Below are 23,706 nucleotides of genomic sequence, written 5' to 3' on the forward strand. Positions count from 1 at the left end.
GATTTGAGCTTCTTCCCTGATTTCCTTAAGGGCATCCAGGTTGCTTCTTAGCTTGTCATCGTTAGTGCTTTCACTAGCAAATTGGACTCGATGAGTAGGAATCTGCAACTCAACTGGGACTACGGCCTCTGTACCATAGGCAAATGCAAAGGGCGTTTCTTTAGTGGGTGCTTTAGGCGTGGTTCGGAGTGCCCACAGGATGCTGTTGAGCTCTTCTGCCCAATTTGTCTTTGCCCCATCTAGTCGCTTTTTTAATCCTTGTAGGATGGCTCTGTTGGTGATCTCTGTTTGGCTGTTAGTTTGAGGATGAGCCACGGAGGAGAATTTATGCCAGATACCCATGTTCGTTGTGAAAGCTCTGAAGGTGCTGCAATCAAACTGTCTGCCATTATCTGAAATAAGCACTCTGGGTACACCAAATCTGCAGATGATATGTCCCCACACAAAATCTATCATCTTTCGAGCTGTAATTGTGGCTATTGCTTCCGCCTCTGGCCATTTTGAGAAGTACTCTACAGCCACCACTACAAATTTCCTCTGCCCCGTAGTCTTGGGGAAAGGTCCCAGGATGTCAATTCCCCATTGCGAGAAAGGCCATGGACTGGATATGCTAGCTTGAGGAGTGGCTGGAGTTTCGATGGCATTAGCAAATCTCTGGCATACGTCGCATCTTCGGACGAACTCTTCTGCTTCTTTTTTAACAGTGGGCCAATAATACCCTTGCCTGAATACTTTATTAGCTAATGTCCCTCCTCCCTCGTGGGCTCCACACATGCCTCTATGTATTTCTTCCATCACCTTCGTAGCCTCTTCCGGGCTCACGCATCGGAGCCACGGACTGGACTTTCCTTTTCTGTATAAGGTCCCCCTTATCGCTTGGTAGTTAGCGGCACGAGCTGCTATCTTTTTGGCTTCATCTTTATCCTCGGGGAGTTTACCTTTCTCCAGGTATTCTAAGTAAGGGGTCATCCAAGTCGGGTTCTGTTCTACCTGCAATATTGTGTTAGTTTTATTAAAAGCAGGTATATGGACATTTTGTATGTACACTTCATCGGGAAGCTGTTCCAATTCTTCTTTGGATAATCGGCTAAGCAGATCTGCTTTCTCATTTTCCTCTCGGGGTATTCTTTGAAATTGATGGTTACTCCTCGACTTGTGAGCTCGGCTTCTAAAGTTTTTACTTTAGCCAGGTAATTCTGCATAATGGGATCTCTAGCCTGATACATCCCTGTTACTTGGTTGATCACCAACTGAGAGTCGCTGTTTATCTCGAGATCGGTTACTCCCACTTCCAGCGCCACCAACATCCCATTTATCAGGGCTTCATATTCTGCCACATTATTCGAGGCTTTGAACTCTAAACGTAAGGCGTAACATACCTTAAAATCCTCTGGCCCCTTAAGCATTATTCCAGCACCACTGCCCTCAGTGCCTGATGCTCCGTCTACATACAACTTCCAGTTAAATTCTGGATGAGGCTCCCCCTCACGTTCCTTTCCTGCTATCCCTGAGGATGATCCTCTCTGCTCCCCGTTGAATGTGCATTCTGCTATGAAGTCAGCCAAGGCTTGAGATTTTATAGCTGTCCTAGGTCGATACTCTAGGCAGTAAGGGCTGATCTCTACGGACCAAGCCAACATCCGACCTGAAGTTTTCGGCCTGCATAGAATCTTCTTTATGGGTTGGTCTGTCATCACAACTCCTTGGTGGCCTTCCAAATAAACTTTGAATTTCCGGACTGCTAGCAATAGGGCGTAAGCAATTTTTTCAATGTTCGAATATCTGACCTCGGTATCTCTGAGTACCTTGCTGACGTAAAAAACGGGTTTCTGCTCCCCTTCTTCCACCCTTACTAATACTGTGCTGACTGCTTGTTCTGAGGCTGCCAAGTATATCAGAAGTTCTTCTCCTTTCATAGGACTACTGAGCACGTGGGGCGAGCTGAGATATCCCTTAAGCTCTGCGAAGGCTTTTTGGCAGTCTTCTGTCCATTCAAAGTTTGGCACCTTCCTCAATTTTTTGAAAAATGGTAAGCATTTTTCTGCTGACCTTGACATGAATCGGTTGAGTGCTACTACTCTTCCGGTTAGTCTTTGGACGTCCCTTACACAGGTCGGCTCTGGCATTTTCAATATGGCTTCTACCTTCTCTAGGTTAGGCTCGATGCCTTTTCCGCTCACCATGAATCCCAAGAATTTTCCTCCTCTAATAAAGAAAGCACATTTTGCTGGGTTCAACTTCATTCTGTACTGGTTTAATACCCCGAATACCTCCTTCAAGTCTGCTATGTGCTGCTGGAAATTTGGGCTTTTGACCACCATATCATCTACATAAACTTCTACATTTCTGCCAATCTGGTTTTTGAAGATTTTATTCATCAATCTTTGGTAAGTTGCCCCGGCATTCCTCAATCCAAATGGCATAGCTCTGTAGCAATAAGTTCCATCTTCAGTTATAAACGAGGTCTTTTCCTCATCCGACCTTTCCATTGGGATTTGATGATAACCAGACATAGCATCCAAAGAAGACATATAATCGAAACCGGCCGTAGAGTCGACCATTTTATTAATATCAGGAAGTGGATAACAATCTTTAGGGCAGGCCTTATTTAGGTCAGTAAAATCTATGCACATCCTATATTTGCCATTGGCTTTTTTGACTAATACAGGATTTGCTAGCCACTGCGGGTATATAACTTCCCTAATAAAGCCTGCCTCCTCGAGTTTCTGCACCTCCTCCCTGGTGGCCTGCTGCTTCTCTCTTCCTACTACTCTCTTCTTCTGCTTTACTGGCTTGGCTTCGGGGAGTACATTCAGCTTGTGTGTCATTACTTTAGGGTCAATTCCAGGCATGTCGGAGGGCTTCCAGGCGAAACTAGACGCATGACCTCGGATCAGGGCCATGACTTCAGCTTTTTATTCTTTAGTGAGGCCGGCGTTGAGACTGAAGACCTTTTCTGCCTCTGCTTCTGATAAAGGGAAGATCTCTAGCTCCCCCACCGGTTCTGTCCTGGCCTCAGTTTTCTCATCCCGAACCTCTAGAACTTCCGAGTCAAGAGCTTTTCCAGTGGAGCTCGGTTCTGCTACTGTGGCTAAGTATACCGCTCTTGCCTCTTCCTGGCTGCCCCGGACTATTCCCACCCCTTCTTCTGTTGGAAATTTAAGCGCCAAATACCTGATACTGGTGACAGCTTCGAAGTTGAACAGCGCAGGCCTCCCCAGGATCACATTATAGCTCAACGGAAGCTTAACCACTAAGAATACCTCATGGTGAGTGCGAGTCCTGGGTGTTTCACCTAAGGTGAGAGCCAGCTTCACCTTCCCTTCTACGAGCACCGGTACCCCTCCGATTCCCTTGATTGGTGCCTGGTCTCGGACCAACTGTTCTTCCGGAATTCCCATCTGCTGAAAAACCCGGTATGGTAGCAAGTTGACTTTACTCCCGTCATCCACTAAGACCTTCTTTACTCGATAATTATGAATGACGGCTTCAATGACGAGAGCGTCATCATGGGGCATCTGAATACCCTGAGCATCTTCTGAAGAGAAGGTGATGGTCATGGGAGAGTGGTCAACGATTTGCATGACCTCAGTACTGCTGCTCTCTCCCTCCCGATTTCTCTTCTTCCCTCGGCGGCCCATCCGACCTCCCGTTCCTCCAACAATCATGTTGATGGTCCCACTGGATCCATCGTTCACTGGTCCAGTTCCTGTTCTCCTCGGCATCTGAACCGCCGGACTGGATTGAGGCCTTTGTCCCTCTGATTTCTTCACAAAGTTCTTGAGATGCCCCCTCTTTATCAACCTCTCGATTTCTGCTATCAACTGAAAGCAGTTGTTGGTATCGTGGCCATGCGTCCGATGATACTGAAAATATTTGTCAGGATTCCGTTGGTCTGCTTCCGACTTCATAGGTTTGGGCCACTAGAGGAATTCCTTATCTTGGACAGCCATGAGCACCTCGGCTCTGGACGCATTTAGTGGAGTCGGCTTCTCAGGGACCCAAGGGGGAGGCAATCTTGGCTCATGGTCCCGTGGAGGGGGAGGCCTTTGATCCCTTCGCTCCCAGGCCTGCTTGTACGGCTCGGGCCTCTTGCCGTGTTTCTTTTCATGTCTCTCCGGCCTCCTTTCTTCTGAGGCTTTTTCTTTTCCTGTCATCCCTTTGGCAAATCGGCTTGTTACTAAGGCATCATCCTGCCTTATATACTTCTCCGCTCTCTTCATCAGCTCGGCCAGGGAAGTCGGAGGCTTCCTGCTTAAGGAACCGAAGAACTCGGCAGAGGTCGTTCCCTTTTGCATGGCTTCTACCGCCCTTTCTTCATCGAGTTCAGGAATCTGCAGGGCCTCCGTATTGAAACGAGCGACATACTCTCTGAGTGATTCGCCCCCTCTCTGTCTTATTGTCTCCAAGTAACTCGTCTTCCTCTCTGCTGGCACCCCGGCTATGAATCGACTGATGAAGCGACTGGCTAGGTCTCCGAAACTTCTGATACTTCCGGCCTCAAGGCTGTTGAACCACGCCCGCGCTGGTCCCGAGAGCGTCGTTGGGAACACTTTACACATTAAGGCATCTGACAGAGTTTGCAACTCCATGAAGGTCATGATGTGCTCTCTCGGGTTACCAGCTCCGTCATAGGCCGCCATTGACGGCATCATAAACTTCTTAGGGATAGTCTCTTGCTGCACCCACTTTGAGAAAGGGGAAGAAGTAGGCAAAGAGGTTTGGCTTTGGTCTTTCTTACCTAGCTCAGCTAAGAGCTGTTCTCTCAATCTCTTCAACTTTTGGTCCACCTTCTCGTCTTCCGGGCTGGGTTTTTTCTCCAGGTGGTATTTCTCCTCCTCTGCTTCAGTTCCCGTCCACCCGGTTGTTTCGGCTGAATAGTTATCCACCTCCTCATTTTCTATCATCTCTCTCGCCCTCCTCGCATGGATTCGGGCCTCCGGTTCTTCCCCTTCCCCGGCTCTTCTCCCTCTTTCTCCAGTATCGCGGCTGCTGGTTTGAAGACGGTCAGGTGCAGGTCGGGGGTCATTGGTCTGAGGTTCCTCTACAACCAGGAGTGTATTTACTGGGGTGCTGAGGCCTCTCTGTTGCATTATCTGCCCCAACCAGTGGGCGGTATTTTGTAACTGGAAAGCCATATTTTGAAGATCTTGGTTAGACAGGATAACAGTGGGAGTATTCCCTGCCAAACTTGGCGAGAGATTAAGGGGAACAGGCGTTTGGTTGTTTAATGTCGTAGGACTAGAAAAGGAGAATTGTTGCCCCTCTTGGGCAGAACTTAGGTCATTTGGGACGTTAAGGTTACTTTCCTGGTGATTAGCCATCGTGGATCTCAGTGGGTTTTGTTAAGAGTGAAAACTCCGGTGATGAAAAGATCTCCGTCGTTTTCCCACAGACGGCGCCAATTGATGATCTGAGATCCAATAGAATAGGGTTTTACAAGGGTTTGTGTATTGATGAATAAAACTTGGCCTATCTCCCTAAAGGGGTATCCCTTTTATCCTTTTCTTCCTGCTTGCTGGTGACGTATAACGGCTCTCTCATGATTGGACCACGCGTCTCTGCCATACAGATATGGGCGTACGAGGATATCGGCGCCTGCTCCATGCGTAACGGCCTCTGATTCTCCCCCGTGCGTACACTCGAGCGGATCTGCCAGGCTGTATGACGAGTCTCGTTCTGGATTCTGGGCTGGGCCGAGAGCTGGGCTGGACGCTGAACCCAGGAGGAGAAGGAATCCGTGGGGAGGTTCTACGGGCTGGGCCGATCTCGATGAGGAAGAATCTGGTGGAGTCCGGCCTCAGGGATCTGGTGGTCCGGGCCTGTTTTACTTGAGAGGGCGTGCGGGCCTTCCTTTCATGGGCCGTGGCCGTAGTCTAGGTCCAGGATTGGGGGTAGGGAAATCCAGCGGTCATCATTAGTTATTATTAAAAATGAGTAAATATTTTTATTGCCTTTTTGTTGCTGCTCTCCTATTCAAATTAAACATAATTTAAATACTTTATTTCTTCATTTTTAATTTAAAAAAAACACTCAAATCCTTAAAATTTTTTATCTATATTATCACATTCAATTAATTTTTAATATTTTTATTCTTTAATTTATTAATTAAAATATTTTAATATTTAATACCTTCAAAACTTTCAGAATAAACCTTTTCATTAAATTTTAAGAAAATATTTTTTGAAATACGAATGCCAACTTCTTTCCACATTTACAATTAAATATTTTTTAACCTCGCATCATGAAATCCATCCAAAGCAACTGACATTTTTCTCCTCTTCATAGAAGTACTCGAAGAAGATGATGAGTAAAAGAGTTGTGGTGGATAAGAAGTGGTATCAATTATTCTCAAGTAGGTTGTAGTTTTTTATAAAGAATATTTTAATTTAATTTAAATGTTCATTTTAAAAATATGAGACTAATTTCAAAATTCAAAAATTAAAATGTCATTACCCAAATTAGAAAGTCACACGCGCCCGGCGGCTCCGGAGAGAAAAAGAGAGGGAGGAGCTCCTGCCTCCTACCCATGGCAAATCGGTTATAGTTTAGTACATCCAAAAACCCAAAACCCTTAAATTTCTAATATCCCATTGATTCAATTTTTTTTTCGATGTCCGGAGAATTTTGAACTTTGAAGAGAAACATAGAGCCTCTGAAAATCCTGTTAACCTTTTTTTTTTTTTTTTTTTTCCTTTTTCTTTTTAATGCAAACATCATTTCGTTTTCTCTCTCGCTTTCACCATTCCCACTTCCACAAGCACACTTCCTCCGTTTCTTCTTCCATTTTATGGAACAAGGACTTGATCTTTTCATTAATCCAATACAATTCCAACAATGAAAATCCCAACAATAACTCTGGTTTAGACCCCAATTTTGCCAAACAAGTTTTGGGCTTTGGTTCCGTTACTCAGTCTCGTGGTTCTTTCACTTCTGATAGGTTATTATTGGGTTTGGTTTCGTTGGATAATCGGAATTATCATAACTACTCAACTCGTCGTAGTAAGTTTGTTTTGCTTTTCCCTCAAATGCGAACTCATTTCTTTTGTTAATAATGTCTCTGATATTAATGCAGGTTTTTTCAGGAGGGCTAAACAAGTAAAGAAGATCGAAATCAATGATCAGCATAGGTTACGCATATTTTTCATTTTTCATTTGTTTCTGGGTAATTTGGAAATTGGGTTATTAAGTTTCATGTCATGCGTTTGCTGACAAATTAAAAAGGGTTAATTGTTGAAATATGGGAATTATCACTCTTTGCCAAAACCAGCTGCTTTTGTTGCATATTATTCCTGTAAAATGTTAACTGGTTGATCGTCTTATAGCTATGAGAGGTAAAATGAAGGAGTACTCTGTCCTTGCCTCTTGACCGTCTATAATGTTGAGAATACTCTTGTGAAGTATGAAAACCCTGAGTGGACGATGAAAATGAAGTGCTGGAGCTAGCCATGTTCAGAAAATACCACGGTGGAAGAAAGAAAACTACAAGGAATGGATTTTTTGTACTTAATATGAGCAGAAAGTGGAGTATAGTTTGATTCCACAGTGAAGGGTGAAATTTTTTTAGTTCATTTCAGTGTAATGAAACAGTAAACCTAACTTTACCCTACAAAGGCCAGCAAGTGGTCTCTGCAAAAATAATGCAAAAAGATGCTTTTGGTAGAAAAGTTTAATATTAAGTAGTTACAAGATTGCAAATTCACTAATCTAAGAATTTTTTAAGAACTATTTATTAGTAATCAAATAATTGGGGCAGAGTACAGTGCAAAAGTTTGGTAGAGACCTTGAGGTATGTGCTTAACGCCTCAACTTTTATGGTGAGAATAATTGTGACTTTGTCTCTGTGATTCAGTAGAGAGGCTTATGCTGGGCTATCAATGACATAGGAACAAAATGGCTTGTTACTTGGGATTCCTTGTGTTTCCATCAACAATCTATTGTGTGTATTATATTTGCAGCTTTGATATGTCAAATGTTGAAAGAAAGCCACTTAGGCCATTCTAACATTTGCAGGGCATAAGTTTACCTCTCAGTGCACAGCTTTGATATGTCAAATGTTGAAAGAAAGCCACTTAGGCCATTCTAACATTTGCAGGGCATAAGTTTACCTCTCAGTGTACATGTACTTGTGGTATACTAAGTTGAGCATTGTATAAATTATTACACTTTTATACCAAGTCTTGTGTCGGAAATTGTTTTCCTTTAATGCTTACCTCAACATTGCGCTTTTTTTTTTTTTGCTAACTCTCCCTGAATACTTGGCAGTCAAAGAGCTGTCACAACTGCATTATGGTGCAACTTCCTTGTTTTCTCTCTCAAGTTTGGGGTCTGGTTAGCAAGCTCTAGCCATGTGATGTTGGCTGAGGTTGTGCATTCAGTTGCAGATTTTGCAAACCAGGTACTTTGCTATTGCTATTAGTCCCCATGCTAGAATGTTTTGGTTTTCATAATTCAATTGTTAACTTAATCAACTGATTATTGAATGCAGAGAACTAATTCATGTTGACATTGTAGGCTCTCCTTGCATATGGTTTGAGTAGCTCAAGGCGTGCACCAGATGCTATTCATCCGTGAGTTACTAGCCTTTGTCATTATTTATGCTATCTTCCTTGCATTGTCATTTTTCTTTGAGGTATGATCCAAGTTGCAACTATGCATAGCTATCAGAGTGCATTTGCATGCCTATTCAATAGTCAACTTTTCCTTTGAGAGGAAGGGGGGGGGGGTGCAAACTTTATATTAATTAATCCTTAATTTGTCCCACCTCTTTATTATTTCCTTTATATGTTAACAAGGTAAAGGTACTAGCTTTTTTGACCCATTTCAATATTGCACATTCTCTGGGATAAATAACAACCTTTTACAATGTTATTATTATTTATGATTTGTGGATATGAAGTTATTTCATTTATGCTGCACAGCTATGGCTATTCGAAGGAAAGGTTTGTTTGGTCCTTGATATCTGCTGTTGGTATTTTCTGTCTTGGTTCTGGAGCTACAATTGTTCATGGAGTTCAGAACTTGTGGACTTCACATGTAAGTTACCTAGTCAATTCCTAGTGGTGATTTTGTTAGTGAACCTCCTAATATGCTGCCCTTTTTTGATTCATTTATTTTAATGATTATTGCCCATTGCCTTGTCAAAGGCATCAAGGTTTATTGACTAGCATGTTTTCTTCAGCCCCCTGCAAACATCCAATATGCAGCTCTAGTGATTGGTGGTTCATTTATCATCGAAGGTACAGCTCATATATCTCTTAGTCATTGAGGGCTAATGGATTGTCCCCAGCTTCTCATGCAATTTGTTCTTTTCCATACATCCTTACTGCAGGTGCTTCTCTTGTTGTTGCCATACAAGCTGTGAGGAAAGGTGCAGCCGCAGAGGGAATGAAAGTGAGGGATTATGTTTGGCGTGGTCATGATCCCACATCTGTTGCAGTCATGACGGAGGTAATTTTTCATTCCCTTTTTCTCCTTTAGTTTTGTGAAATTTTTTACTATTGTTCTTTGGGAATTTCAGTGTGGATGATTCAAGGTTTGGGATGTAACTTGTCCTATAGTGGTGAAGAGTATTAATAAACTGAACTATCAATTTCATTTAAAAGGTACTCTTTGCTAAGCTAGGAATTGCATTTGTCTTTCTTTCTTTCAGATTAGGGGGAGATAAGAAAACCAATTAAAAGGCATCACAAGCTGCAAATATTGGATGATATATGATATTTCCATTCCTTAAGTTCCTAACAATACATCTTTGTGATGTTAGCAAAAGTTCTCAGCTTTCTGAGCAGTTGCTAAAAGAAATTATCATAACACTAGAATCAGCTGTTTGGTTGCTTTTCATTTCTATGCTTGGTACAGGCTAAAGCTTGAAAAATGTATTCTGATTTTTCAATTTGCAATTATGTTTCCATTATTTCTCATATGATATCATTAGTTGTTTGATTAATGGATTTTGGAGGATACTAGGATAAGGTTGCATAGATGTTAGTTACACAATACCATAACCTAGCATCTATTATAAACATGTTAAGATGTTGGACTTTCCTAGATCTAACACATTTTACACATTATTATCTAATAATTGTTTGTCTTAGACTTATACTTTAATTACAATTAGTATGATTGTATGGACCCCACTTTTACAAGGGGCTTATTTTTATTCAGTAAAACAAGCAAATCAATAATAAATATATTTGAGGTTTAAGACTTTCTCTCATTAACGAGTCTGAGATGTAAGAGCTCTCTCTAATGAGCCCTTCCCTATCAATTGTCCAGTGATGAGATCCACAACCTGGGAACATAGCAGAAAGTTGCCTGCTTATCTATTCAAAAATACCTTCCAGCCTTATAAATGCTTCTCCATGCACCATTTCACTAATACACATGACCCGACTTAAGTGAGACACTGCCGTTTCGTGTTGAGCTGCATCACTTTGTTGCCTGAACAATGTGAAGCTCACAAAAATAACACTCACATACAAGAGCTTTGAGAGAAAATCTCAGTACAATTTTATTAATCAAATTGCCAAAGCTGAAAATACACAAGTTATATGGGTTTTTGTAGAGCTTATGATCTCCTAAACCTAATAGGAAAATAAAACTACTAATTAGGAAGCTTAGGTATAATAAAAATAGGAAATCTAAACTAAATAGGAAAACTAAATCCTAATTAAAACAGGAAAAATAAATAACCAAACCTCGAAGTAGGAAAGTTAAAACAATTTCTAAATAAAATAGGAAAACGTTAGGGAACCAAATCTGATGTACTATCTTGCCAAAATAGGAAGTAGGAGTGAAGTAGGACTCGCTGTAGGCTTAATTGGATTGAATAATGAAGTTCCCGCCTGCTTACTGACAATCATACACCCAGGGCATGTGGTTCTGCCTGTCACACGCCCTCAGGCATGTGATGCTCTGATTAGGGCTGCTGAATGGCACACGCCTTGGCGCATTTTGGAGGCTACTGGTTCACACCCAGGGACGTGTACTATGTTTCCTTGGGAGTTTTATGCACTTCTGCTCCTCCTTCCTTCCTAGGTTACTTCTCTTATTTTAGTCTCGAAAAGCACCACATTATTGCCTCTCTTTTTCTTTCTTTTTCCTTAAAATTAACTGCAACTATTTTCCAGTATTGTAAATATTAGGATTGCTGACATGGACAAAAAGGGAAGATATTTGTTTTTGCAGTTTTGTTTGCTTATGTGCACATTTATTTTCTCAGTGCAATTATGTAATCTTTTACATGGCCCCATAATTTTCTTTATGTTTACCAATTCTACACATTGCTTGTTGATTTATTGTTTTATCTATTAGTCAATCAGATATGAATAAACATTTCATATGTGATTTTACAGTTTGGCTTTGACTTGTATTTAATAACATATTCAGTTTTGAGAATTATTTATATGACAAGTCTTTAATTATCTGATTTTCGTGAAATTGGACATGCATGATCTGTGGACTGGAGCAATAAATCCACTTTCACTTTGCAAAAATATAACCGCAGATAAAAATTTTGTGAGACTATGTATCAAACTTATGTAAATTGATCCTATCCCATGCACATTATGATGATTACTACAATTACAGCTACTTGGTGGATTTTTATTTGGCATTTTCTATTAGTGCCATGTAATAGTTCTCTTTCTCTCTTTCTCTCTCTCTCTCTCTCTCTTTCTTAGTAAATGATCTCAAATTTGCAGGATGGCGCTGCAGTAACTGGACTTGCTATTGCTGCTGTTTCATTGGTTGCAGTAAATACCACAGGGAATGCAATTTATGATCCTATAGGTTCAATTATTGTTGGCAACCTGCTTGGGATGGTATGCAAATTATTTTCCTTGTCATTATTCATATAGAAGAGTAATATTTCTTGTGTGTATTATTATAGAGATTACAACATATTTATACATAAAAAATCCTATCTAGAAAGGAAAGGGAATCCTTTTATCAAGTCTATGATCATGCGATTCCTAAGATTAAGTAACTAACAAACATATCAATATTTATTTACTTTCTATATCGACCTATTTACTTCCTATGACACTCTCCCTCAAGTTGAATTTATCTAGTAAAATCCACTTTCTATATCGACCTATTTACTTCCTATGATCTGTGGACTGGAGCAATAAATCCACTTTCACTAAGTTAGACAAGGTTAATCATGCCCAGCTTGTTACATATGTAATCAACTCGAGTCCCATTTAGAACTTTAGTGAAGATATCTCCTAATTGTTCTCCAGTTCTGTTATATCCTATTGAGATTATTTTTGGTTGGACTTTTTCCCGAACAAAATGACAGTCAATCGATATTTTTGGTCCTCATGAAATACTGGATTAGAAGCAATGTAGATAGCTGCTTGATTATCACACAACTTAGTAGGCACCAAATTTGTGAACCCAACGTCTTCTAACAGTTGACGCACCCATAAGACTTCACGTACGGCTTGTAGCATAACTCAATATTCAGATTCAACACTCGAACGAGAGATCACATTTTGCTTCTTACTTGTCCATAAGATCAGGTTGCCTCCTACAAAAACACAATATCCAGTGGTTAACCTTCTATCAACTTTTGAACCCGTCCAATTAGCATTAGAAAAACATTCAATGTTTGAGTGCCTATGGTTACCATAGAAGATGCCATGTCCTGGAGCCCCTTTTAAGTAGCAAAGAATCTGTCCAGAGCATCTCACTGAGCAACAGCAGGAGAAGCCATAAACTTACTCACCATGCTCACTGAATATATAATATCAGGATGAGTCACCGTCAAATAATTCAGCTTGCCAACTAATCTTTTATACATTTCAGAATCTACAAATGACTCACTGTCTTCTATAATGAGTTGAAAATTAGGGGTCATTGATGCACTATAAGCCTTCGCATCCAATTTTTCTGTTTTCATCAATAAATCAAGAACATATTTTCTTTGAGATAAGAAAATGCATTTCTTACATCGCATAACTTTAATGCCAAAAAATATTTGAAGGAGCCCAAATCCTTTGTATGAAACTGTGTTTTGAGAAATTCTTTTAGAGATGTAATGCCAATAATATTACTTCCTGTGATAACAATATCATCCACATATACTATAAGCAGAATTACTCCACTATCAGAATTTTTATAAAACACTGAGTGATCATGCTTACTTATCTGCATTCCAAACTATTGGACCACCTCACTAAACTCGCCAAACCATGGCCCATGACTCTGTTTCAAGCCATAGAGAGATTTTCGAAATCTACAAACCTTGTCTAACTCCCCCTGAGTAACAAACCAGGTGGTACTCAATATAAACTTTCTTCTGAAGGTCACTATAGAGAAAAGCATTTTTAATATCTAGTATGCAAAGGCCAGTCATGTGTAGCTGCCAAGAAACTAAACAATCGAACAGATGCGAGCTTGACAACTGGAGAGAAGGTATTAGAATAAAAAAATGCATTTCTTACACCACATAACTTTAATACCAAAAAATATTTCAAGGAGCCCAAATCCTTTGTATGAAACTGTGTTTTGAGAAATTCTTTTAGAGATGTAATGCCAGCAACATTACTTCCTGTGATAACAATATCATTCACATATACTACAAGCAGAATTACTCCACTATCAGAATTTCTATAAAACACTCAGTGATCATGCTTACTTATCTGCATTCCAAACTATTGGACCACCTCACTAAACCCGCCAAACCATGGCCGAGGACTCTATTTCAAGCCATAGAGGGATTTTCGAAATCTATAAACCTTGTTTAACTCCCCCTGAGTAACAAACCGGGTGGTACTCAATATAAACTTTCTTCTAAAGGTCACTATAGAGAAAATCATTTTTAATATCTAGTATGCAAAGGCCAGTCATGTGTAGCTATCAAGAAAATAAACAATCGAACAGATGCGAGCTTGGCAACTGGAGAGAAGGTATTAGAATAGTCAACTCCATAAGTTTAAGCATAAACTTTGGCCACTAAACGGGCCTAAGATGAGCAACAGATCCATTAGGGTTTACTTTCACTGCAAAGTGCAAACACCTATTTACACCCAATAGCCCGCTTTCCAGGGGCAAGGACACTAACTCTCAAGTACCATTAGTGTCTAAGGCTATAATTTCTTCTTCCATCGCAGCACGCCAATCAAAATGAGATAAAGCCTCAAGAACAGTTTTGAATACTGAAATAAAATCTAAAGCAGTGACAAAACAACGAGAAGTAGAGGATAATTGACTATAAGAGACAAAAGACGAAATAAGATGAGTGCAAGTACGTCTACCTTTGCATAGGGCAATGGGCAGATCCAAGTAAGATGATGAAGGATCGGTGGGGGCAAGATCCGCCGATGAAGAAGCTGGTAGCGGAGCTAATACAGAGTCCTCTAGGCGTCTGGAATAAACATGAAAAATGGAGGTGACTTGGCACATAAGTATGTGCATAAAGATTATGAGGATGAGATAAAGAGCAAATAATGTATACCAAGAGGTCATCTTCCTTCCCTGTGTGTCATAAATAGATCATGGTGGACAATCGTCGGCTCTTCAGGGCAACATCACCAGCTCTCCGGCGTCCTTATTAGGTGGGTGGTTCTCACCCTATATTGGTGATCCAAAAGAACAGGACAAATTCCCAAGACTCCAAATAGAACAGAAAAAAAACTTCAAATCTTTTGTATAGAAGGCTCTAATACCATGCAGAAGAGTAATATTTCTTATGTCTATTACAGTAGAGATTACAACATATTTATACATGAAAAGTTCTATAAGGGAAGGGAATCTTTTTGTCAAGCCTATGATAATGCAATCCTTAAGGTTAAGTAACTAACAAATCTATTAATATTTACTTCCTATATCAACATATTTATTTCCTACAACAGTTCAAATAATTGAAATTATATGTGCCAACAGATTCTAGACTGTCCTCAAATATAGGGGTGAGCATTCGGTCGGTTCGGTTCAAAATCGAACCGAACCGAAATAACCGAAAACCGAATTATAGAATTTTACATAAACCGAACCGAACCGAATAAGAGGAATAACCGAATCGAACCGAACCGATTTGGTTCGGTTCGGTCGGTTCGATCGGTTCGATTCGATTTTTAAACCTTTTTTTTTCACATTCATTCTAAAATCCAATTAAAATATTTTAATTTTAATTTTTACAAATAAAAAATCAATAAAATACTGAGGGACGAGGAGGGACGCCGGGGGACGAGGGACGCCGGGGGACGAGGGACGACGAGGGACGAGGGACGAGGGACGAGGGACGAGGGACGAGGGACGAGGGACGAGGGACGAGGGACGAGGGACGAGGGACGAGGGACGAGGGACGAGGGACGAGGGACGCCGAGGGACGAGGGACGAGGGACGCCGAGGGACGAGGGACGAGGGACGAGGGACGCCGAGGACCAAGGACCGAGGAAGACGGTGCGGAGAGCCGATAGACTGGAGAGCGATGGCCGACGATTCCGTGGAGAGTGACGACCGACGCCGGCACAATGAGGTGAGGAGTCAGCGGCGTCGATTGTGTGGAGAGAGAGACCAGAGAGCACAGTGAGGTGAGGAGTCAGCGTTGCTAATTCATAAGGGTACATTTCAAAACGACGTAGTTTAGTGATTTCGGTTTGGTTCGGTCTAATCGAAATTTTTGAATCTAAAACCGAACCGAACCGAAATCACCGATTTTTCAAAAAATTAAAACCGAACCGAACCGAATTAAAAATAAAACCGAACCAAATTTTTAGTTCGGTTCGGTTCGGTCGGTTATTTCGGTTTAAACCGAATAGTGCTCACCCCTACTCAAATACTCAACTCTACTGAACTCTGTTTCAATCCCAAGTACTTAGAGATGGCTATATGGATTTATTTCCTTATTGTTGTCTGTTTTAAGTTTATATTTTGAGAAAGACATCTTTATGGAGATCTAGATCTGCGATCTTACTGCTTGCAATGATATCATCTTAATCCAGTTCTTTGCATCTTATGTCCTACCACCGCAATGTGCTGAATGTCGTGTATTGTTGTATTTGTTGGTTTATAATGCAACTCAAACCATCTCGTTTTCCCTTATCTCAACTTTTTCTTGATGCGTGCAACTTCCACTTTCTTATTAATGCATTAATTCCTTACTGAGTATATCCTCTCTCATTTTTCCATGCTGATCTTTGGAATGTGTTGTTCCTTCACCACCCAACAAGGGAAAAATAGAGTGATAAAAGAGGCTGCTTAAATGCAAGAATGGAAATGCAAATGAACAATATAAGCTAGGTGAAAGGAACGAGAAAAGGTAATAAGCAAGACAAAACTTATGAAAAGCTTGGTATCCAAGATGGGGAGAAACTTTCAACAAACTGGTAGATTTTGGGAAAAGAAATGTCTAGACTTAAATCAAACAACCTCAGTGTGATATATTGTCTTTTGATTCACCTAGTACTCCCAAATGCACCTTTCTTTTCGTAGTTGCAATATTCATCTATATATTATTTGCCTGTGTTAGAAGTCCATGCTACATTAAATGTGCCCCTTTTTTCTTTTTCCTTTTAATTTCTTCCACATTGTGCTTGTATGTGTAGTTCTTTGAGTCTTTGCCCTTCTAACATTATCATCCAAAACCGACAACTATGTTTAGCAATGAGTGCCTTTTGCTGGTATTATTTTGCAATCTGTACATAAAGCTTGATTACCTCTTATTGCTCTTTTACCTACTTTTTCAGTAAGCCTTTGTTTGGCATGCATTTCTTGCAAGAATTAAGTTATATTATAGAATTCAATTCATTTCTATTCATAAAAGAATTCATTTGTTTGGAATCAATTTAAATGAAATAAAATTCAATTGAACTCTTTTATTTTGAGGCAAAAGGCTCATTTTAGCCCTTTAACTATTAGTAAATAGTCAATTAAGTCCTTAAAGTTTTTTTGGAGCCAATCAAACCCTTCAACATTCAACTTTGGCCTAATTAATCCTACGTATCATAATTTTAATCAAATTAAGTCCAAATAAATAAAATGACTTGCATAGATGGCTAACTTTGTTATATATTTATCTTTAAAATATTATTAAAATTTTTCATATTGAAAATCAATAACACCATTCATATTCATCTTTAAAGCTTCATTCTGTAAAATTGAAAACCAAGACTTTAGCAACTACTCATGAAAATCAAGACCTCAGTAGCGAAAACAAGAACAAATCTCCATAACAAACACAAAGATTAAAACCAACAATAAAATCAAGAATGATGTATTGAAACCAAACCTCCATAGCAAAAACAAAATTAAAGCCAATACAACAAAACCAAGAATGATATAATGAATCATGTGTGAGGAGGCTTGTTTGTGTTTATTATTGTCTCTACAAGACTTGAAAAGTCAGTTTTGCTTCAGTAATGCTTCAAAAGGATTTGCAGCTCATCTGGGTTTTTTTTTCATGCATGGCTTCCACTTGAGTTACTGCTTGTGCTTTTAATGGGAGAACACTTCACTCTTTCCTTCGAATGAGAGAAAGTTGTGTGTTTTGGAGGGTAAGTGAATGATAATAGCAGAGATGAGACTGTTAGGGATTTTGGGATGTTAGTGAAGAAGATGGAGATAGAGATGGAGATAAAATGAAATGGGTTTATTTTTAGATTTTGGGTATTTATTTTCTTTTTTATTTTAATTATTTAAATATAAAATTAATATTTTATTCATTAAAAACTTACTTTACTAATTTATTTAACTATGTTAGTTAAGACAGTTAAATTTAGAGTTATAAGGCCAAATTTGAAAGTTGAAGGGTTTAATTGATCCAAAAATACTTTAAGGACTTAATTGACTATTTGCTAAAGTTAAAGAGTTAAAATGAGCCTTTTGCTTTATTTTAAATAAATTAATAATAAATTCAAATTGATCTAATTTATTTATCATTCTAATTATTTTTAAACTAAACACAAATTTTTATTCTTATAAATAACAATCATTTTTATCACATTGATTTTTTTTAAAAATCATTATTAATATTCTCACAATATTTAAAATATGAACTTTATATAATTGTTTACCATTAAAAATTAAAAAATAAGATGAGCTCTTTCTTTTCAAAAATTAATAAAACAAGTATAATAAATTTCTTAAGATTAATTGTAAATACATTAGATATATTAATAATATTAAACTGTTAAATTTGGGACAAGCCTAATTCACTCCAAAAGCTAGCTCAAGGGGAGGAGCGCCTATGGCCCATATAAGGGGCACATTACCCCTTTCCACAACCGATGTGAGATTCAACACACCTCCTCACGCCCAGAATTTTTACTGGTGCGTTACATGTTTATGGGAGGCCCAACATCGGATGGGGAGGCTTTGATACCATGTTAAATTTGGGTCAAATCTAACTTACCTCAAAAGCTAGCTCAAGGGGAAGAGTGCCTGTGACCCATATAAGAGGCACATTACCCCTTTGCACAACCGACGTGGGATTCAACATAAACTAACTAATTTTTTTTAAAGAGCACTTATTATTTAAAATTAAGAAGTAAATTTAAAACTAAAACAAACAAAAAAAGAATAAAAGGAAAAGAAAAAAAAGAGTTCTCAAGTGTTAATTAAGTAATTTTTTATAAATGGGCTCAAGTGAAATAATTTATTGCAAAATTTTAACAATTTTGGTAAAATTTACTTTTAATTCAAAATCAATTCTCACAAAAATTCAATAGAATTGAATTCTTACGTTATTAGTTTTGCCAAACACAAAAATTTAGAAAAAAAGAATTTATTCCATTTGAATTCTTTCAAAATTAGCCATTTCAAACAAGGGCTAATCAAGCATGATTCTTATAAAATAGATACTTGCTAGGAATATTATCAACCAAAGTATCCTTCCTTCTTCATGTTTCCACAGCTATAACCTCCATTCCTTGGCCAAATAGTGAATCAATTTTCAGATAGCATGAGTTCTTGTGTGATATTGTATTACTTAAGCAATCGCATGTGAACCTGCATAGGAAATCTTGGTAAGAAAAAGGAAGAGAATTATGGTCATGGCTTACTCCTTTCCGCTGGACAATGAGGATATATTTTTTACTCCATTTTGTGATTTTTGTTTGCTTTTAGTGCATTTTGTGTGATAATGACATATGTGGTGTGGTAATTAGAGAATTTCATTGGCATCAGATTTGAAGTTTAGGTCATTCATAAATCTTGTGTACATATTTGCTTCCATAGTTACTGGTCCCTAGATTGTTGACTTAGGCTCAGCCTAAGGATTGAATGTTTCTCTGTTCTTAGCCTCATTTACTATTATCATCTTTATTTCTACCACCACCAAAAGCCATTGAGTTTTGTTTCATTAACTTTTGATATCTATAAGAATAAGAAGACAAATAAATAAATAAATAAATAAATAAATAAATAAAACAAAACTCCTTTAGACCAATGACCATTGATGAGATATTGAAGGTTGAAAATCAAGACATGCTAAGTTGAATAGCATACTTGTGACGTTTAACAGGGTGTATTAGCTGTTTATTCCCTTTTTCTTGTGCCTAATTAGGATCTCATTGCTTTTTATATCCAGCATTTGATTTTTTCTTTTTGTTTCAAAGAGAACTGTGGTTGTGGCTGTATAATTAGGCAATGGAGTGTGATTATGCCTTTCATTTTGCTTCACCTTTCCCCATTTAATGACTTATTTTCTTTTTATTTTAGTTGTTAATTCAGGTAAAATTGTTATTATAGCAAAAATTTGAAATGAACATGAGAAAAGAAAGATTGATCTTCACAAGAACTTCACTCTAAGTTTGCTGTCAACATAATTTGTTTCTGTTTTGGAATTTGAATGGGGAAAGAACTCAATTGCATAAGCATTGATGTGGTGCAGAACTTTGTTTATAATTGGGAGAATACTATTTAGTTCTTACGGCTTGGTGAAACTAGGGGTTTTTATGAATTGGGTATTAAAAAAAAAATTGTGGGAAAGGGGAGAGAAAAAAAATATTTGTGAAATAGGGTTGGAGAAGAGAGAGAAGACCACCTGCTGCCAGTCTGATAGGCAGCATGGATTCTTTTATTTTTTTATTTTTTAAGAAACAACAAATTGCGAGGCAGACTGTTGGCAGAGACTGCCATTTTTTTTAAATTTTTTCAAAAAATTAAAAAAATTATTAAAAGGCCTGCCACTCGGCATGCTTTTTAATTATTTTAAAAAATTAAAAAATTAATAATATAATTAAATATATTTTATAATATATAAAATAAAATACATTTTTATTAAAATATATAATATAATATTAAAAATATTTTTATATTAACAATAAATATTATATAAAATAGGAAAAATTACTTTTTCATCCATGAGATATAGTATGATTAACGAATTTGTCTCTCTATTTTTGGAATTTAACACTTTAGTTCCTGAAGTTTAATTTCTTCAAAATTTAAGGTCCATTCATAAAGAATGTCATTAGTGAAAAGAGAAATGACTGAACTGCCACTTTTAGAACTCGACGTTAAGTCCTTGAAGTTCAATTTTGTCAAAATTATAGGTCACCCTCTCAAAAAATCAAAACAACAAAAGTCCATTTAAAAATCAAAGAAAAAAATTAAAATTTCAAACTCAATTCTCACAAAAAATAAAATTTTCAATACATTCAAGATTCAAACTCAATAGATCTAAAAAAAAATTAACAAATCTAACAAAAACCAAAATAGATAAAATGCAAATTATTAAAAATAAAAAAAATCATAACAAGGTTGCTTATCTGAAAGCCTGCTGCTCGTTGTCAATCACCGGTCGCCGTTACTTGATGCTTGTTGTTGCCCATCCCTTGCATTGCTCTTCATTGGTTGCTCCCATCGCTTGTAGCTCAAGTCGCTTTTTGTTCCCCTCACTTGCCACTTGCTGTGCCTCCCAATTGCATCAATCGGTGCTCGTGTTTTTGGATGATCGTGTTGCTTATCGCTCGCGTCATCTGTTGCTCGCGTTGCTCATTGGGTGTTGCTCGCATCACCGGCAACTCATGTTACTAGTCGCATGTGTCATTGCTCGCTTGCATTGCTCGTTGCTTTTGTCGTTGGCCGCTCGTGTTGCTCGCTGCTTGTGTCGCTGGCGGACTCACACTGATTGTCGCTCCTCCATCCTCAATTACTACAAAATGGTTTTTTGAGATACAAATGTTGTTGCTTTGGGTGATGGTTAGACATGAATAGTAAAGAGGATGTGGGAAAATGATAAAGGAAATTTGGAAATTTGTAGGCTAGAAGTAATTTTTATCATTGATAAGGGTATTTTTGGAATAATATTTTCATCTCTTTCTTTTCAGCCATACTTAGATCATTGACTTAACAGAATTAGTTGACGGAGGGGTTTTGGATTTTGATAGAATTAAATTTTAGGGACTAAAGTGTTAGATCCAAAAATAGAGGGGCAAATCTGTTAATTGTGCTATACCTCAAGGACGAAAAAATAATTTTTCCTATAAAAATATTTAATATTATATTATAAAAATATAAATTTTAGTATATTTGGTTTTTTAAAATAAATATTTAATGTTATATTATAAAAATAAGGAGTACTAAGTATGACAATTGTTTATTAGTAAATATATTACTGGTACTATATAATTTTAGTAGTACAAAACTAATATGTAAAAGTATATATTATTTATTATAAAAAATTAGGTAATAAATATTTTCTTGTGATTTTCATGCAATTTAAATTTCTAGCTGTAAATTGTCGATTCATTTTGTAGTAACAGTGTGAAAAGAATGCTGATGATGGAGAGAGACATATTTCAACTAATAAGGGTACTATAAAAAAATATTTAATTGTTTATCAATAAACATGTTACTGATACTATCTAATTTTAGAACTATAAAACTAATATATAAAAAGAAAATATTATTTATTATTAAAAATTATACTATAAACTAAAATGATGAGGTTGTGTTCTCTTTGCTCCCCAACCCCTATTTCACATGAAGAGGTTGTGTTCTCTTTGCTCCCCAACCCCTATTTCCCAAAAGTTAATTAATAATATAATTTTTTATAATAAATAATATTTTATTTTTTTTATATATTAGTTTTGTAGTTTTAGAATTAGATAGTACCAATATTATATTTACTGATAAATAGTTAAATGTTTTTTTATAGTTCCCCTTATTAGTTGAAATTTTTTCCTTTTCTCTCCATCGTCAGCTCTCTTTTGACACCAAAATTGCATAAGAAATCGATGATATACAGTTCAAAATTTAAATTCCACAGAAATCATAGAGACTAAATATTTATAATATAATTTTTTGTAATAAAAAATATTTGATTAATTTTTATATATTAATTTTATAGCACTGGAATTAGACAGTACTAGTGACATATTTACTGATAAATAATTGTTATATTTTTTTACAGTACTCATTATTTTCTTTTATAATATAACATTAAGTATATTTTATATAAAATTTAATATTAGAAATATATTTGTAAAGTACTAACTAGAAATAAGGGTATTTTAGTCATTTTACACATCGCTAACGGCTTACATAGACGAAACGACAAAATAGTTAACGGTTTTGAAGAACGGAGACTAATGTAGTATTTCTTGAAAATAGAGGGACTAGGTAGTTAATTTCGCTAAATCACAAGGATTAAATAGTTAATTTGCCTATATAATTTGATGACTGAATACATGTTGAACTCACAGCAGGAAGCTTACAAAGTTGGCTTGTTTTAAGAATGCAAATCTAATCAAATCATCTGCAGGTGGCTATATTTCTGATCCAGAGGAATCGACATGCTCTGATTGGTAGAGCAATGGATGACCATGATATGGAGAAGGTTCTTCATTTTCTGAAAAATGACCCGGTATAATAGTTACGTAGTCTTGCTTCCATAATTTGGTTATTTCCCCTTCGGAAGTTTGATTTGTATCTCTTTGTAGGTTGTAGATTCTTTATATGATTGCAAAAGTGAGGTGATTGGACCTGGATTCTTTAGATTTAAAGCAGAAATAGGTATTCTCATGCTCTTTCCAGTGTTATTCCATCTCAGTGTAAGCTGCTGAATGTTGATCTCTATATGCTATCAATTTAACCTATTATTGTTGAAGGCGTTGTTTATATGTTATAGAGATGACAGCATAGTCTTTCTTTTTTTCTTTTGACCATTGGGCTGTAATGTAAATTTTGGTCCATTTATTGCTTGAGCATTACTGGGATATCAATATGATTTAATTTGTCTGTTTATATGTAACAGACTTTAATGGAGTGGTGGTGGTGCAAAATTATCTAAATAGGACTGGACGTGTGGAGTGGGCCAGACAGGTTAATATTCTAACTTTTTGTTATCAAGAATCTTTCTCAAGGTTACTTTTTTAACTTAGGAAGTACCTTACAATCTGCCCTGTTTATAGTAAGCAGATTTGTGTGCAACCTTTTGGAAACTTGATCCTTACATGTTTCGTTTATAATGCATTTCTTCAGAATTGAAAAAGTTTGCTGAGTCCACTGGCTTTCTTTCTTTTATTGGGTTTTCATTCATTTTTGTTCTATAAATTACTAATTTTAAGCCGCCCACCCCCCCCCCCCCCCCCCCCCCCCCCCCCCCCCCCCCGGAAAAAAAAAAGAAAGGAAAAGGAAAATTCCGGCATTACAATTGCAAGTCCAATATAAATTTTCTTGGTTAACTTCGGTTTGAAATTTTCACTCTGCCACATTAGCCCATCAATATCATTGGAATCAGATAGTCAATGTAAC

General features: G+C 37.5%; 1 protein-coding gene across 1 annotated transcript in view; it reads left to right on the forward strand.

Annotated features, from left to right (window-relative positions):
* The first annotated feature begins 6,441 nt into the window (after positions 1 to 6,441).
* LOC110611963 (metal tolerance protein C4) overlaps positions 6,442 to 23,706 on the forward strand; it is a 31,462-nt gene continuing 14,197 nt past the window's right edge. The window contains exons 1-11 of the mRNA XM_043954691.1: positions 6,442 to 7,002; positions 7,076 to 7,130; positions 8,266 to 8,398; positions 8,515 to 8,570; positions 8,922 to 9,036; positions 9,182 to 9,239; positions 9,332 to 9,450; positions 11,703 to 11,822; positions 22,715 to 22,816; positions 22,893 to 22,965; positions 23,207 to 23,274. Coding sequence (XP_043810626.1) covers positions 6,708 to 7,002; positions 7,076 to 7,130; positions 8,266 to 8,398; positions 8,515 to 8,570; positions 8,922 to 9,036; positions 9,182 to 9,239; positions 9,332 to 9,450; positions 11,703 to 11,822; positions 22,715 to 22,816; positions 22,893 to 22,965; positions 23,207 to 23,274 — 1,194 coding nt within the window. The 5' untranslated portion in view covers positions 6,442 to 6,707. The remainder of the gene's footprint in view (positions 7,003 to 7,075; positions 7,131 to 8,265; positions 8,399 to 8,514; positions 8,571 to 8,921; positions 9,037 to 9,181; positions 9,240 to 9,331; positions 9,451 to 11,702; positions 11,823 to 22,714; positions 22,817 to 22,892; positions 22,966 to 23,206; positions 23,275 to 23,706) is intronic.

The sequence above is a fragment of the Manihot esculenta genome, chromosome 3, assembly GCF_001659605.2.
Source record: "Manihot esculenta cultivar AM560-2 chromosome 3, M.esculenta_v8, whole genome shotgun sequence".
In the NCBI taxonomy this organism is placed as follows: domain Eukaryota; kingdom Viridiplantae; phylum Streptophyta; class Magnoliopsida; order Malpighiales; family Euphorbiaceae; genus Manihot; species Manihot esculenta.